Below are 16,242 nucleotides of genomic sequence, written 5' to 3' on the forward strand. Positions count from 1 at the left end.
TGACCCATAATCATAGATTTACTATTTTGTGTATATGAAGAACTTTAGTGAGTTTTTTCCACTTATAGAAGTAATCTGTGCTCATTAAAAAAAAAAAGAAAAGAAATCAGGAAACCCGGAAAATACATGAAGAGGCAAAGAAAGCTGCCTGCAATCCTGCAATCTCACCTCTTAGTGATGACCACTGTTAAATATTTAAGCATTCAGTATGCATTTAATGGTTCTTAAGAGTCTGATATGAGCCTTTGCAAGGCTGCATTTGGGGTAAATGGTGGAATAAACAAATACAGTGTAGTAGAAATAATACTGGCTCAGGCCATTTCAGAAGCCAGGGGCAAGGCATTTGCAAGAATCTTTTTAGTACTTTTTGGTTTGATATTTAACTTAGACTGTAATTTTATTTTGGGGGTGAGGGAGGTGATTGTTAGTGTGAAGTTATGCAGAGCTTTTCACATTGAATGGAAGGCAGTTTTGCTCACAGGAATGGCCTGGGTATATGGTTTCCTTTCCATTTAGATTCCACAAAGAATTTTTATCACATATAATTTAAACGTAATGTGAAATAGCTACCTTTTAAAAATAGTCTGTAATTAAATTGCATTGAATTCTATAATTTGTATATTTCTATGATACACATGTATGGCACATTCTATTTTTTAAATACAAAGTAAACTCTATTAATATGCTATTTATGTACCTTCAGTGCTTTGGGAAGAATAAATTCTATTTGCTTTTTATTATGTTATTACCATATGTAATTACATGACAAGTACTTTATTTTAAGTAAATAAATTGATTGAGATCAGATCACCAAGGACAGATGACAGAAGTGCCTCATTCTTTGTATTCCATTTTGCTTTCTTTCAAACTTAATTTCTAGCTTATAGATGAATAATCAAGCCTAAAGTGTTTTACAAAAATAGTAGGAGTTAATGTGCCCCTAAAAACAGAATGCATTGCTACTTCTGCTGAGAGGGTAGGGGGTTACTTGTCCCAATGGCACATTTCATCAATCCCTGGTATCTTGGGAAACAGCCCTGGTGTTTATTGCAGCAGGAATGGCTCTCTTGACAGAATTTTAATCGCTGTGTATTCTTCACCTTTGTAATCACCAGGTTCTCTTATTCAAGTACCTTCTGTTGAGAAGGGGAAACTTAGTAAAGTTCGCCTGGGTTCACTGTCTTTGAAAAAGGAAGGAGAAAGACAATGCTTTTTATTTACAAAGCACTTTTTAATTTGTACAAGAAGTTCAGGAGGAAAGCTGCATCTGCTCAAGGTACTGGTGTTACGTGGCCATTCCATTTATGTTTCACGCACTTAAGGAGCGTTGAGGTTAATTTAATAATGCCTTCCCCAGGCTTGGTATCCTAAAGCATTGTCACAATTGAATAATGAGGAATGTACAGTTACCAACCTTGGCATTTACTTTGTTGTCACTTGGATCCAAAGTAATAGATATTCAAGTGTGTATTACCGTAAAGAAGTGCAATTAAAATCATAATCTGGATAAAATTATTACTAGTTGATGACTACTGAGCTTCAAAAATCTTATCAAGTTACTATAGTGCACTGTTGCACTGTTTGCTAAATGCTATTTTATCTTGCTCTATACCAGGAGTCAGCAAACTATGGCCCACTGTTTGATGCCTGTTCTTGTTAATAAAGTTGTATTAGAACACAGCTATGGTCATTGGTTTACATTTTGTTTGTGGCTGCTTTCATGCTTTTTAAAATGGCAGATTTGAGAAGTTGAGATGGAAATCATATGGCTTTACCATCTGGCCCTTTACAGAAAAAGTTCACCTGTCTACCTTCTGTTGTTTATGCCTAAAAATATTGTTCACCTCCACGATGATGGCTTTCGACTGCTTCAGCCATTTCCTGGTTGGTGAGCTCAGCCTTTTCAGCCTTTGCTGAGCTGCATTCACTCTGAGGGCCCCTTACATGCCATCTAGTCTCCCATAGACGACTTCCTAAATTTTATAAACACTGGGAGTGACGGTGAGTTGGAAGAGAAGAATCATGAAGTTAAATGAGTTTAATTATTTTTACACATCTAAATTTAATTTTGGAATCTATAAAAAGTTACTTACGGTGTAGAATTGCTACGCTTTTTTTCTGTGGCAACTTGAGTATAAGATTTGCAAGTCAGAGCTTTCCAACCTATGCAAGGTTCTCAGCCACTTAATGAAAAATTGGTTTGTTTCCAGACAGGTGGGGTTCTCTCTCTAATAGAATGCACCTTGATTGAGGAGCCCGATGCAGGTGACGATGACTGTAAGTTACATTCTGTCACTTAGAATTATATTAGAATTTAAAAGTCCTGTGGTTTTTATTTGTTTATCACTAAGAAGTAATGCTTAAAGAGGCAGTAGAGATTCTGAGACTAAACTTCCTGAAGTCATTTGTATATGAAAAATTCTATTGAACCTTTTAACCCATAAACCTTGTGAAACCATCTTTGGCAATTCGCATTTTACTGAATTTGTCTCGTGTTAGTAATTTTTCAGTGTCAGGCAGAGAAGAAAGGAATTGGAGTAGAGCATTAGAACTCTGTAGATTACGAAGATTTAAAAAAAATGAAATGAGAAGGACCAGGCTCCTAGTCCTGAGTAACCTACTGACCTCAGCTTCTTCATCCGCTTATGAGCTTAATGAAACCTCCTCAAGCTAGAGAAGCACCATGTTGCTGAAATGAGATTCTGGACTTGAGCAGCAATTGTACTGTGTTTCCCTGAAAATAAGACCTACCCCGAAAATAAGCCCCAGTTAAGCTCGTCAGCCAGACGGACTCATTTAATACGTGATGACGATGTTCCAGAAGAAGATGACACGACTGTATTTGAATAGATGTAGGTTGTTGTACATGAAAAAATAAGACATCCCTTGAAAATTCGCCCTAATACATCTTTTGGAGCAAAAATTAATATAAGACCCGGTCTTATTTTCGGGGAAACACGGTATTACTAGAACTACGTGAAAGCAGCGATCACTTATATTTTTGTATTCACATCTGATTGTTTGGTTTACGTGTGTTGAAGCCAAAGGTTCTGGGCATGTGTTTGGACACCTGGATTTTAAAATAGTGGTGGAGCCTCCAGATGCTGCCGCTTTCACTGTAGTCTTGTTAGCACCTTCACGCCAGGAGAAAGCTGCCTGGACAAGCGACATAAGTCAGGTAAGCAAATGGCTTTTGCCATAAGTCTTTTTTTTGTTCTTCACAACATTAATTTTGGGGGGGATTTTTAGAGTCAATTTATTTTTATTAAAAAATTACATCTACCGTGTTTCCCTGAAAATAAGACCTAGCTGGACAATCAGCTCTAATGCGTATTTTGGAGCAAAAATTAATATAAGACCCGGTCTTATTTTACTATAAGTCCGGGTCTTATATAATATGACATGATATGATATGATATGATATGATATGATATGATATGATATGATATGATACCGGGTCTTATATTAATTTTTGCTCCAAAAGATGCATTAGAGCTGATTGTCCGGCTAGGTCTTATTTTTGGGGAAGCACGGTAGTTGCTGTGGTCACTATCATTGCCTTTCTGTATCTTGATATGCTAGAATCATTTGTTATTTGTTTTTATTTTTATGGTTAACATTTATGTGAAATGTAGTAATTGTATTTTAGTTACTGGGCATTTTTGTACAATCTGTAAATATAAACACTAGTGTTGAACAGTGTTAAAATCTCCGTTAGTAATAAGTTCTCCAGTGACCCCACTGGATTTTTTTTTTTGCTTATTTGTTTCTGAGGTAGAAAAATGGTGAGAGATACAAAAAGAGCTATGGTGAGAAATCACAAATTAAGGAGTTACATCAAATGAGAGATACTATCTGTAGTATGAAAACTGAAAATGAGCTCCTGTATTTTATATAGAAAAGATAGGGAACAGACTTGCTTACCTTTTCTTGATCAGCAATGTCCAGTTAGGGAATTGTTGCATTTATTGAGGATGTGGAAATATGTCAAAATTAGTCATGATTAGACTTGAGCATTCCAAATCCAAGCTGCATGTTAATTTTGGCTCCATTAGCCAATGTAGGAGAAAAATGTTCATGTGAGGGAAATATTAAAAGAAGGCTTGATATTTATCTTCAAAGTTGTTAACTCAATGAAGACTGGACAAACAGAAAGGGCATATACTGTAGATTCTATCACCTCTTTTTTTCTGAAGAGCTCATAGTAATTTATATATAAAACAGGTAAAAATCTGAACTATACCATAGTTCTTTAGATACTTAATTTTTTCTGAGTGACTAAAAACTGAGGGAAAATAGAAAGTGAATAAATGTCAAAAATAATTATTTTTACATGTCAAAGAAATTTTGCAAACTTAGTCTCATTTGACCCTTGCAACAGTATTCTGATGGTAACGAGAAATATTAGTCCCATTTCACAGGTGAGAAACCTGAGGTTTGGAAGGCTAAGAATTTGTCCAAAGTTTCACAACTGTGTTGAGTCAGGACTCAGACCTAATCCAGATCTTTTATCAGAACTCTAAACATCCTCTACAGGAATGGTGGATTTTCACTTATGTACTGCCATGACTGCTTTGATGGTGAACAGTTAAAAGTTATTTGATGGAATTATGCATTGATGGAATTTGTCAGAAGACACTTCTTTTCTGGCTAACAAAGGAATGAAAATATAGGATCTTCTATATTTGCGTAATTACATCCTTGTGGTGACTTATTAATACCTTCATTAACTCTATGCTGGATGAATGAATACTTTAGTCTTTGTAATGCACCTCTTACCTTATGAAATTGTGAATCATTCACTGATTCTATGAATGTTTATCGTGCAATCACTATGTACTGCCAGATATTGTGTAGGTACTTAGGGATATGGTGATGGTCCCTGCTCCCAAGGAGACAGGCAGGCTAGTGGAGAAAAAAGGGAAGTAAACAACTTAATGGAACAAGATTTTGTGAAGTGTTGTGAATGGGGAGAACAGGCGTAGGCAAAAGTTTTTCTAGCTGCTTCTAGCTCCTAATTTATGATGTAACTGGGGCTCCTAAGACGCACAGTTGATAAACAGCTTTAAGTGACCTTCCTTAGGGCATCTGGTGAGGCATTGTTAAAAGAGAAAGACCCTTGGGGTGCAGGAAAAATTCTATGCCTGGTCCTTTAAAGAAAGGTACTCCATGCTTTGCTTGCCACAAGTATCCAAGGGAGACTCTACTTAGACTAATGACATATTGCAGCACAAGTGTACAGTTTCCTCCTCTCCGATTAACCATGGCCATTATGTCAAATTGTATTAGATTATACCTACAATTGAATCAGAGAAGGACCCTCACAGAAAGTTTTATCTTTTTGAGTGACGGTATCATTGTGTGAAATTACTATGTCCAGTAGAACTTTGATATTGTGTAGCGGTGACATTTATGATTTCACTCATTTAACAAATATATTTATGCAGTGATACTATATGCCAGTCATTGTTTAGGCACTTGTGATGTATCATGAACAAAAGAAGCAACTATAACAAAAAAATTCCCTGACTTGTATAGCTTACATTCTAGTATTGGAAAAACTGAACATGAATGGTAAACATTATAAATAAGTATATACTAGTTTATGTTAGAAGGTGATTGGGCAGGGTAATAAGGATGGAGCTCCTGGAGGTAGGTGTGGGGCGATACAGTTTTAAAAAGGTGGTCAGCTCATTCTGAAGAAGACAAGTAAACGAAAAATACGGCAGGTGGTGGAAATAACATGGAGATATGTTAGGAAGGGAAAGTCATCCGAAACAGAGCCATTGCAAAGACTCTAGAGCAGGAGGACACTGCATATTTTGAGTTATAGCCTGAAGGTCAGTGTGGCTGAAGTGGAATGTGAGAGGTGGAAAATAGAAAATGAGGAAGTCATGTAAGTGGAGTTGTTAAGTAAGCAGTGAGATATAGAATAGAAGTTCAATGTTTACGACAGAGGTCCACATAGAAGACTTTATGCCATTTAGGTGGTATTTAAGGCTGTGAAATTATTGAGATTACCCAGGGAGTAACTGTAAATAGAAATGAGAAAAGGGTCATGGCCTGAGTTAGGGGTCAGAGAGAACAGCAAAGTGAACTAAGAAGGAACCATCAGTGCAATTGGAGGACAGCCAATAAGGCACGGTGTCCTGGAAGTCAAGTGAAGAAAATGTATCAAGGAGGAGGGAGTGGTCATGTGCCAACCGCTACTACAGGCTGAGTAAGTAGTGAGTATTCTGAGATACTTAGTGATTTTTCTGATGTGGGATTTGAATGGTGAGTGGTAAGGATGGAGTGTTGAACTATTGATTGAGCCTACCCTGATGCCCAGCCGCCTGCATCTCAACTGGCTTTGTTGTCTGCTTAAAGCAGGAAACATTTTATGGGGGAAATTATGTGCTGCACATACACAGATGGAATTTGTCAGGCTCTCAAGTGTATCTCTGTACATATTCATTATTAATAAGATGAGCCTACTAAATGCTTAAAGACATACCATTTAATATGTTATGTATATGTAAAATACATGGACACAAAATGGAACTAAAAATACACCCAACACCCAGCATACAAAGTACATTTTTATCAAAGTGTTTTCCACAGATACCTGTATTAGAATTATCTGAGGGTTTTTAAAATATGCAGAGTCTTCCACCTACATTCCAGACACCTCCAAGATTTCACAAGCTCAACAGACTACTTTTGTACAATTAAATTAGAGAACCTTTGCCCTGAAAATCAACTGTTTCTATCTCTAAAACCTCCAGAATCTTGCCATAGAGAAATCATTTTACAGTTTGGCTCTCAGTGTGTATATATATCACTTTTGCTTTTTTATCTCATTTACGTCTTTCTGTATTTCTGCGTATTTTTCATATTGGTATCTTCTAAGATAGTATATTTGTATGTGTGTGTGTGTGTGTGTGTGTGTGTGTGTGTATGTATACACACACACACATCTCCACATTAACTTACCACCTTTCTAGCTTTTTCTGAATAATTAGGCACACCATATAGGCAGTTTCCCAGTTTTAGCATTAAGATATGCTGTGGTGCTAAACACATTAGTGCCGGAGTTTTTTCCCTTCCCTTTCATCCTTGGCTGGTATATCTTCCCCACAGTGGGTAAGGCTGGTACAGAGGGCCTGATCACTTTCATGATTTCATAATTCATAACTTGACAGACTGCCAAAATGCTTCAAGAAGTATACAACTCATCATTTCACTAGATCATCAGCAAAGTATCTATGCAGCTTTCCTCTAAGTCCTGCCAATGTTGCATTTTGTCATATTTATCACATTTTCCTATTTAATGGAAAAGTATTGCTTTCTGGTGGTTTTAATGTACACTTCTGTAATTAACAATGAGATTAACATGTTCCACTATTTCTGTTTCTTGTCAGTTCATGCCAGATGGACATTTATTCATTTCAGCTATCTGTACAGACCAGGGAAATGAACACTTTCTTTCAATTCATGTTATGAATATGTTCTCCATTATTTTGTCTTTTTATGTTTCTACTCTTTATTTTGCTAAATCTGAATATTGTTTTGATTTGACTAGAAGTCACCTTGCTAAGGTACTGTACCATGTTACACTAATCACACATGGCTCTTATTTAAGATAATAAACTCGTTCCTGAGTGGAAACAATCTGTTTCACATAAAGCACTCTCTGCAAAAATTAAGCCTTTTGGCCTTGCCAGGCCTCTGTCTTTGAAGCTATAATTTTTAGAAGTAACAATTGCTTGAATGATTAATTACACTTTTCGTTACATCAGGAAGGTCATTATTAACCATTGGCTCCTCCAATAAAATGTGAAGTGGCTAATGGTCTTGACCAATAATTCTTCCCTTTTTCTTCTATTTATAGGGAAAAATTTGAGGCTGAAGATTTGACCATTCATTTCAATATTGTGCATTCATTGGTGCTTGTCTTACTGTCATGCATAATGGTGTATTAAACAGATTTTTCTATAATTATGGGTATTAACTAAAACGCAGAATTAAAATTCACCTCTGGGCTTCTTGCTTTGGGCAGATGTGTCAAAATATAGACCTTGTACAGACAAATTTGTAGCATGCTGCTGACATGCTTTATTCCTTAAAATAGCTCCCCTGCAATCAATAGGGAATTTTCTATTTTAACATAAAAAAAAAGTGAATTAAAAGGGAAAAGTTGAAACTTACCTTCCTTCCTACTTAGAAGTATGAAGAAGGTAAAAAGCATGGTGACACAGTAGACCACTGACCTTTGAATAGATATTGCCTGAACTAAAACCCTCAAAGAACCCTGCTGGAAGAGTTATTTTCAACATTTTTCCAAGGACCAGCTGCATCAAAATTACCTGGGGCTTTTGTGAACATGCATATTCCCAGGCCCAACCCTAGTTAGAGTCAAGGTCATCACAAACTGAACTAGAATATCCATGGCTTAGGAATCTGTTTTTGTTATCCTAGTAATTTCAAGGTTTACTGTAGTTCATATAAATTCAATGTGCCCTTGAAGCTATGTCACACCTTGCTTATTTTCATGTATTTCTTATCGAATGAGTGAACTGAAATTGTTTTCAGTTGGAGTTCAAACTCTTCTCCCCAACACAACCAAGATACATGCATGTGTGATCATGAGTATATACCACACCTTCTAATATAAATCTATTCATACACACATTCATATACAGGTATCCCTTGCTTCTCAGAAGTTCATGTTACATCACTTTGCTTTTACAAAAGACCTATATCATTTCCAGGTGCTGTAGTTTGAGGAAATTCATTGAAGGAAACTTTAAAGTATTCCATTTTATTACCAGCATTTTGGATCCTCTATACCTAGTCATTGAAATAGTGGCATAAGACATGAGAAAACAAACTTTTAAGGAAAAACAAGTTTGTAAATGACTGATATGCTAAGTAAACTTAATAGTCCGGGGATGGCAGTGATCAAGTTTCTTATACGTATGTGTCCTCTTTTATTAGACATTTGAGTTTAGGGTAAACCGAGTTTAGGACCTGTGTGAAGACACCTAGCAATCAGCTTCTTCAAACCATTTAATTGCAGTCGTAAAGCACTATATGATAGCCTAGTAACTAGAAGTAATTTCTGATTTTAAAAATTGTTTAAATCTTTTTTTTAATTTGCTGCCTTTTTCAAAGGGAATATGTATAATTCAAAATAAATGCTTCCATAACCCAAAATAGTTGCAAAGGGAAGTTTTTAATTGATGTAGCATAGATATAAATTAAAAAGGCAGAGAAAAGTAGCAAAAGTTCTCTTAGAGAAGAGAACAAGATGAACAGGGTTTTACGTGTTCCAGAAACAGGAGAGATTATACAGTGTATCCTCACCAATCCAACATGGTCCCAATAGAAACTGCTAGAGAAACTAGTAAAATGAGGGAATTTATTGGCAAAAAACACCTGAAAAGCAGGCACAGAGCTGACCAGTGAGACAGAAGATGAATTTCATCTAAGGAAGTCATTTCTCCTCTGCCTGCTCCATACCACCCCCTAGGGCAGAGAATGAACACAGCAGAGGCAGTCACCATCAAAAGGTCATAAACCTCTCAAGCAGTGCTACTTCTGCCAGAGAATTGTGACAATGTGACATTTTGGTCAGTATCCTTGAGAAACTCATTGCAGGAAAATGTTGTCCTTAAATTTGCCAGGTACACAGCTTTGGTATCTAGACATTGAATCCGTGCCTCAATGTATAATGTTTACTTGCCGTGTGTGTGTGTGTGTGTGTGTGTGTGTGTGTGTGTGTGATGAGAAACTAAATTGTTTTTGTTGCTGTAAACAATTCTGTGAATATATAATCTGCCTAGATTTTCACGTGGGTTGTAATTGTCTATTTTTTAATTTCACAGTGTGTGGACAATATACGGTGTAATGGTTTAATGACTATAGTGTTTGAAGAGAATTCCAAAGTTACTGTGCCACATATGATTAAGTAAGTGTGATAATCCTTTCCCTTACATTTTAATCAAGATAAAATTGGTAGAGAATGTAAAACCCTGAATAAAATATTGCTTCAGCAGCATTCTGCTTCATACTGTGACCATGTTTCTTGACAGTAATATGATAATTCATGATATGCCATTATAAATAAGACTATCAAATGTTTCTTCAGATTCATGATTTATCAACTCATAGCATAGAAAAATTGTTTTTCATATTGTCACATATGCCTTCACTCAGAACAAAAGACTGTGGAGATTTTCAGATTCAATATAAAAAGTTGTGACAGCCAGATGTGTACAAGGTCAGAGGGTGGCTCAAAGCATGGCAGATTCTTTTGGCGTCTTCTTAGTGGGTATGAATCTTATCACTCAGATATGCTTGTAGAGATACGTTTAGATGTTGAAGACAATTAATATGAATCATCTGGGTTTCCTATGGTACCATCTGGCCACTACCTATACATATAGGGCAGTAGAGGCTATTGCCCAGGGGTGCCATCCTGCTCTCTGTATGTTTCATTAACAAAGCAAAGCCTATAATTTATAATGATCAATAGGGAAACTATAGCTTAAAATGAGAGGTTACATCAATAACTATGTGCCATAGCTTTCTGTATTAATGCTTTTGTCTTTATATACTTTTTTCTGTCCAAATTCAGAAATTGGGGAGTCTTTTAAAGCTGGTCCCTACTCTTATTTTCTTGGTTATTTGCATCCCAAATTCTAAGAATATTTTTAAAAGAAGTTCTGTTACATCTCTCAAAAAAAGGTTACATGAAACTAAGAAAATGTTTGTCTTCTATGTCTTTTTATGTGGATTTTTTTTTAGGTCTGAGATGTTTATGCTACTGCAATAAATAACATTAACTTTTCTCTTCTGGTAAGCATTAACTATAATTAGCATCATCCCAATGATACAAATTTTAAAACTTATTATGTCATATGAAGGCAGAGTGCATTATTCTAGTGCCATAATTACTACAGAAAATTAATTACAAAGGATGATAGTATTTTAAATTACTAGTCAAATTTAAAAATATTTTGGGTAAGATTATTTTAAAACTCTGGGGCAAAGATTCTTTTAGCATTCAGTTTTCTAGGTTTTTAATTTACTATGGTTTTACTTAAAACCCAATTAGTTAAAATGTGTGATGCTAAGATTAAAACCAAGTATGGAATATTAAATAAAAAGTCCAAATTATGACTGAATTTTTAAATTCACATTGTTGGTTAGAATTTTCTTATTAATTTTCTACCATAGGATTCTTATTTTAATATTTTACAAAATAAAATATATTTTTATTCATTTTTAAAAGTACTTTCTTGAAGGTTAGACCGCTATTCAATTCAAGTTCAGACTGCTTTAGAATGGGAATATGTTAGTTGGACATTGCAGCCAACTAAGTTATAAGCTCCCAAACCCACTATACAGCGGTGCGCTGTATCTGTGGGTTCTGCATCTGTGACTTCAACATTCTACAAATCAAAAATATTTTTAAAAAAAGTTAGTTGTTGCTGACATGTGCTAAGTAGTTAGGCCTATGATGGTGTGACTGTACTGAACATGTACAGACCTTTTTTCTTGTTATTATTCCCTAAACAATACAGTATAACAACTATTTACGTAACATTTATGTTGTATTAGGTATTATAAGTAACTAGAGATGATTTAAAATACACGGAAGGATGTGCACAGGTTATATGAAAATACTAAGCCATTTTATGTAAGGGACTTGAGCATCCTCAGCTTTTGGTATCCACAGGGGTCCTGGAACCACCCCCCCATGGATACCAAAGGATGACTGTACATACATTTTGTTGACTTCAAGAATTAATACCGATAAAAACTTTAATATTGTGCACGACCAATTATGGCTGGTGCCCGAATGCATCTTTTGTCCCTTATCATGGCAGTTTAACAAATGTCCATGTCCAATCTCAATCCCATGTAGACCAAGACTTTCCCACTTTGGGGTGCACAGAGGTGCACTTGGATGAGTAGGAAACATTCTCTTGTCAGGACAGAAACCTGTATCTCAGGCTGTAAGAGTCACACATTAGAGTCACACATTTTGAAGCCCATCTATACTGTACTGTATTTACTCCCAAGGCAGAGTTTCATATACAGAGGGTGCCAAAAAAAATGTATACACATTTTAAGAAAGGAAAAAGCTGTATTAAAATTGTAATAGTATATACCTATAACAAAAGATGAACATGTTTAACTTCTACAATTACAAGAGGTGCTCAAAGTGGTTACCATCAGCATCATTTTAGTACAGTGTTTTCCTTTCTTAAAATGTGTATACATTTTTTTGGCACCCTCTGTATTTTATATATTTCTTCCATCTATTTTTCTCTGCCTCATTGAGCCTGGTTCTCCTTAATCAAAGAAAAGTAGATGATTTTGCGATTTCTGTCCCTTCTGATAGTCTCCTCCATGGCTCTATTCTACCCTAAATTCTATATTCTTGCCTCCCTGTGCATCTCCTTGGCTACATATCATGAGGGGGGGGAAAAAGACATTTTGGAGCATTAAAGAAAAAGTTATCCTATCTTAATTGTGGCATCACTTTACAGGCACTCACTTCCTTTTAAAACTTACTAATTATAATAGGTAATATGGGTTTGATGTCTCAAGATTGCTTTTTAAACTGTTTACCAAAAAGGGGTTGTTATCATAAGAGGCTTAAGTAACACATTATATCTTTCTTGAGAGTCCCTTAGGAAATAAAGATCTTGTACAGTGTAATAAAAGAAAATTAAATAATTTCATAAATTCTATTTTTTTCTTTACTTAAAATAAAAATGTAATCACAATTTTGAAGGACAGTGGTGTAATTAGTCAGTTTTATTTTAATTTCATGTTGGCTACAACATATTTTTCCCTCCTTTTGTTTTGATTGATTATAGTTAACAGATGCAAATCTCAAACTATGGTTAGAATGCAAAATCATGACATTTATTAGGTGAAAATATCCCTTTAAATGGTGTTTTACATTTTATATATAAAGGTTAAGGCTTGATTTCTTTTAACAATAGTTAACCTCAACTTCCTTAGGAAATAGAGATTTTTTTGGTGGGAAATGGGAGGAAAAATGATTACCTCGGTCAGCCATCTTCTAGACAGACTGCTTGATTCATGAAAGTTTCTAAGATCTTTTTACAAATGAGAAAATTAAAAACCAGCGAAAGAAAGTTGGTTGAGGGTCACATAGTGAGTGGAAAGAAGGACCACGCTGTTTTCAAGAATCTCAAAAGACGTGCTTGTGCATTTTCAAGATCAGCAATGTGACTTAAATTAGCCGGCCACCCTCAGACAATTCCTTGGCAGGGGTTAGCGGCTCATTTAAAATGCCCTTTCAGGCCCACAAATGAAACACTTCCACCTGCACTAAGCATACTTTGGGCTGGGAAGTTTCCAAGAGCAAGCTAAGAAAGGTATTGATTCCTTTTTATCCAAAAGAAAATAAATATATAATTTACAACCCCTCAAAGTGCTGAAAGGGATAATTAAGGGCCCTCACAACAAGCCAACTGATTCTTAGCAAGCAGTTGCCTCACAGAACATCACTGGCCAAGGAGCATATTCTTTAATCAAGTGGTGAAATCCAGGACTTCATTGATCGCCTTTTCTGAGATGCTGCGGTGAAGAGGAACAAGGGGTCTCAGAAGGGAATGTGCAGGCTGTGGGCAGTCCAAGAGAAGGTGTGCATTTCTATGAGCCCCACTTGGATTCAACCTCTGCTTCCAAGCTTTTCCTCTTAGAAACTTTGCTTCTCTTCTCGCCTTTTTTGCCCTTTTAAAAAATGCTCACCACTGGCTGAGGGCTCTGAATATGACCAAGGATCTTGTGGGCTGCTGTGTGCATCTTCTTCTTAGTTTGCTCATCCGCCTGGAGAGGCTGCTCAGGCGTCGGCTGCATTGGTCATGTGGAGGAGCCGGCAGTTGGGAGGTTTTACAGAATGAGAACAAATAGAGCATTGCCAGTGGGGGAACTGTTCACAAGAATCTCTGGAAGGGTTTATGACCTATATTTCATCTATTAGTATTTTTTTTAATTGAAGTAAAATTGGTAGATAATACTTATATTAGTTTCAGGAGTGCATTATAATTTGATATTTGTATACGCTACAAAGTGATCACCACCATAAGTCTAGTTACCATCCATTACCATATAATTGACCGCCTTTACTCATTTTACTTTTTTAAAAAAATGAAGACATTTTTAATACTGCAGACCAAAATGAAACCAAAGCATTTTATACAACTTGTGGATTCAACTGTACTCAAAATGGATAGCCTTAAATGCATTAATAAGCCAGGAAGAATGAAATGAATTAAGCATTCGATTCAAGACGTTAGAAAAAGAATGACAAAATCAACTATAGGAAAGTGCAGGAAGGAAATAAGATAAGAACTGACATTAATAAATTAAGATATAGAAAGACCACAGAATTGATGAAGAGGCAGTTCTAGAGGGAAAAATACCTAATAATATAATCTATCGTATAATCTATCAGTTAGTTTAGTCAAGAAAAAAGGGGAAAGCACAAATGCACAAAATTAGAAGTGAGAAAAAGAAATATCTGTGTCTCCCCCTTCCCTCACCCCTCTGTGGGGAGAATGTTACCTATTACTTTTTAAGGGCATTTTTGATACTTTGGTTTAAGAGGATAAGCAAAGCCCCTCCTACATAGGGCTTTTGGTCTCATTTTCCTAATAAAACATGGTTGAATTAGAGAGAGAAGTAAAGGGTAGCAGAATATGCCACCCCAAAATATACCACTTTGGCATATTGTTTTGAGCTGTAGGACCTGAAAAACAGCAAATGTAGGGAGAGACTTTCTCTAAACTCCCCTTATCTGCCTAAAGAAGACCCACCAAAAAGAACTCAGTTGTCATAAATCCCTTCCCAAGGACATTCATCACCCAGGGAGGATTGACCCTTATCGCAGGAGAGGAGACTAGAAGTCGACACCATACCCAAAATGTCACACTATCTATTTAATCGCCCATCTATTGTTTTAAGAACCATTTATCTTTTCTAAAAATCATTTACTCTCCCCTAAGAGGCCTATATCTCCCTCTCCTTTCCGGGTTAAGATGATATTTAATCCTGAATTCTAAGCCATCTGGAGGAGTTCCTTATTTCTCCCTGGGTATCTTGCATGTATCCATGTTAATAAATTCATTTGTTTTTCTCTTGCTAATCTATCTTTTGTTATAGAGCTCTCAGCCAAGAACTCAGAAGGGTAGAGGAAAAATTATTGTTCCTCCCCTACAGAAGGAATTCCCAGAGTGAAATGAATTATTATTACCTTCTCCACTATTAATTTTGACCTTCCTAAATAAATTATATGGCATATTTGATATTCCTATAGCTCTGCCTTGTTGTCTGTAACATGTCATATCAACGTCTTTTATCAAATGCAATGGGAGGCCTGCACAGGAATGTGTGTTTACCAAGACTGAAATACTCAGTGACCCAGAGGACGCTGCGTCCTGGTTTTGTCCTCATGTGCCTGCTTTGTGCATAGGTCTGATGCCCGTCTTCATAAAGACGACACTGACATTTGCTTCAGTAAAACACTCAACTCCTGCAAAGTGCCCCAGATCCGTTATGCCAGTGTGGAGCGCCTCTTGGAGCGGCTCACAGACTTGAGGTTTCTTAGTATTGATTTCCTCAACACCTTTCTGCACACCTATCGTATTTTCACGACGGCAGCTGTGGTGCTAGCGAAGCTTTCCGACATATACAAGAGGCCTTTTACCTCCATCCCTGTCAGGTAGGCCTGGGACTTTCCTGTCATGACGGTGTGGCCCTTCTGGTCCCTGGGTTTCCCTTTAGATGAGCAGCTCTGAGGGTATTGCCTTGCTTTTGATCTTACGATGCCTCACCAGTAGAAGGGGTGAGTAGAGGTCACAGATAGTTCCTGAGGGAAGAAGTTGAGAACCCTGAAGTCCCCAAGTGGCCTTTACTTGCTCTGTGAGTATTTGGACACTAAATCTATTGTTTTAGATTTTCCTGTTTTATGTTTTTACAGTTGTGCTTTTCAAACTTTAATATGCGTAAGAATCACCTGGGGTCTTGTTAAACTGCAGGCTATGATTCAGTAGGTCTGGAGTGGAGCCAGAGTTCTGCATTTCTAATAAGCTGCCCAGAGATACCAGTGCTACTGGTCTTTGGAGCACAGTTTCGTAGCAGGGGATTAGACATGGCCTAAAACCTGTCTGTGTTCCTTTGGCAAGTGCGTGGAATACAGATAGCATTGAAATG

The 16,242-nt window shown here is 36.5% G+C and overlaps 1 protein-coding gene across 8 annotated transcripts in view; it reads left to right on the forward strand.

The window, feature by feature from the left end:
• Window positions 1-16,242, forward strand: part of RASGRF2 (Ras protein specific guanine nucleotide releasing factor 2) — a 223,405-nt gene that overhangs the window by 117,994 nt on the left and 89,169 nt on the right. For all 8 annotated transcript variants that reach the window (XM_074328781.2, XM_074328780.2, XM_074328774.2 and 5 more), the window contains exons 10-14: window positions 1,116-1,276; window positions 2,211-2,277; window positions 3,042-3,178; window positions 9,870-9,952; window positions 15,503-15,751. In XM_074328781.2, the coding sequence (XP_074184882.2) occupies window positions 1,116-1,276; window positions 2,211-2,277; window positions 3,042-3,178; window positions 9,870-9,952; window positions 15,503-15,751 (697 nt within the window). The remainder of the gene's footprint in view (window positions 1-1,115; window positions 1,277-2,210; window positions 2,278-3,041; window positions 3,179-9,869; window positions 9,953-15,502; window positions 15,752-16,242) is intronic.

This window comes from Rhinolophus sinicus, chromosome 3 (assembly GCF_057876585.1).
Source record: "Rhinolophus sinicus isolate RSI-liver-muscle chromosome 3, RSI-T2T, whole genome shotgun sequence".
NCBI lineage: Eukaryota > Metazoa > Chordata > Mammalia > Chiroptera > Rhinolophidae > Rhinolophus > Rhinolophus sinicus.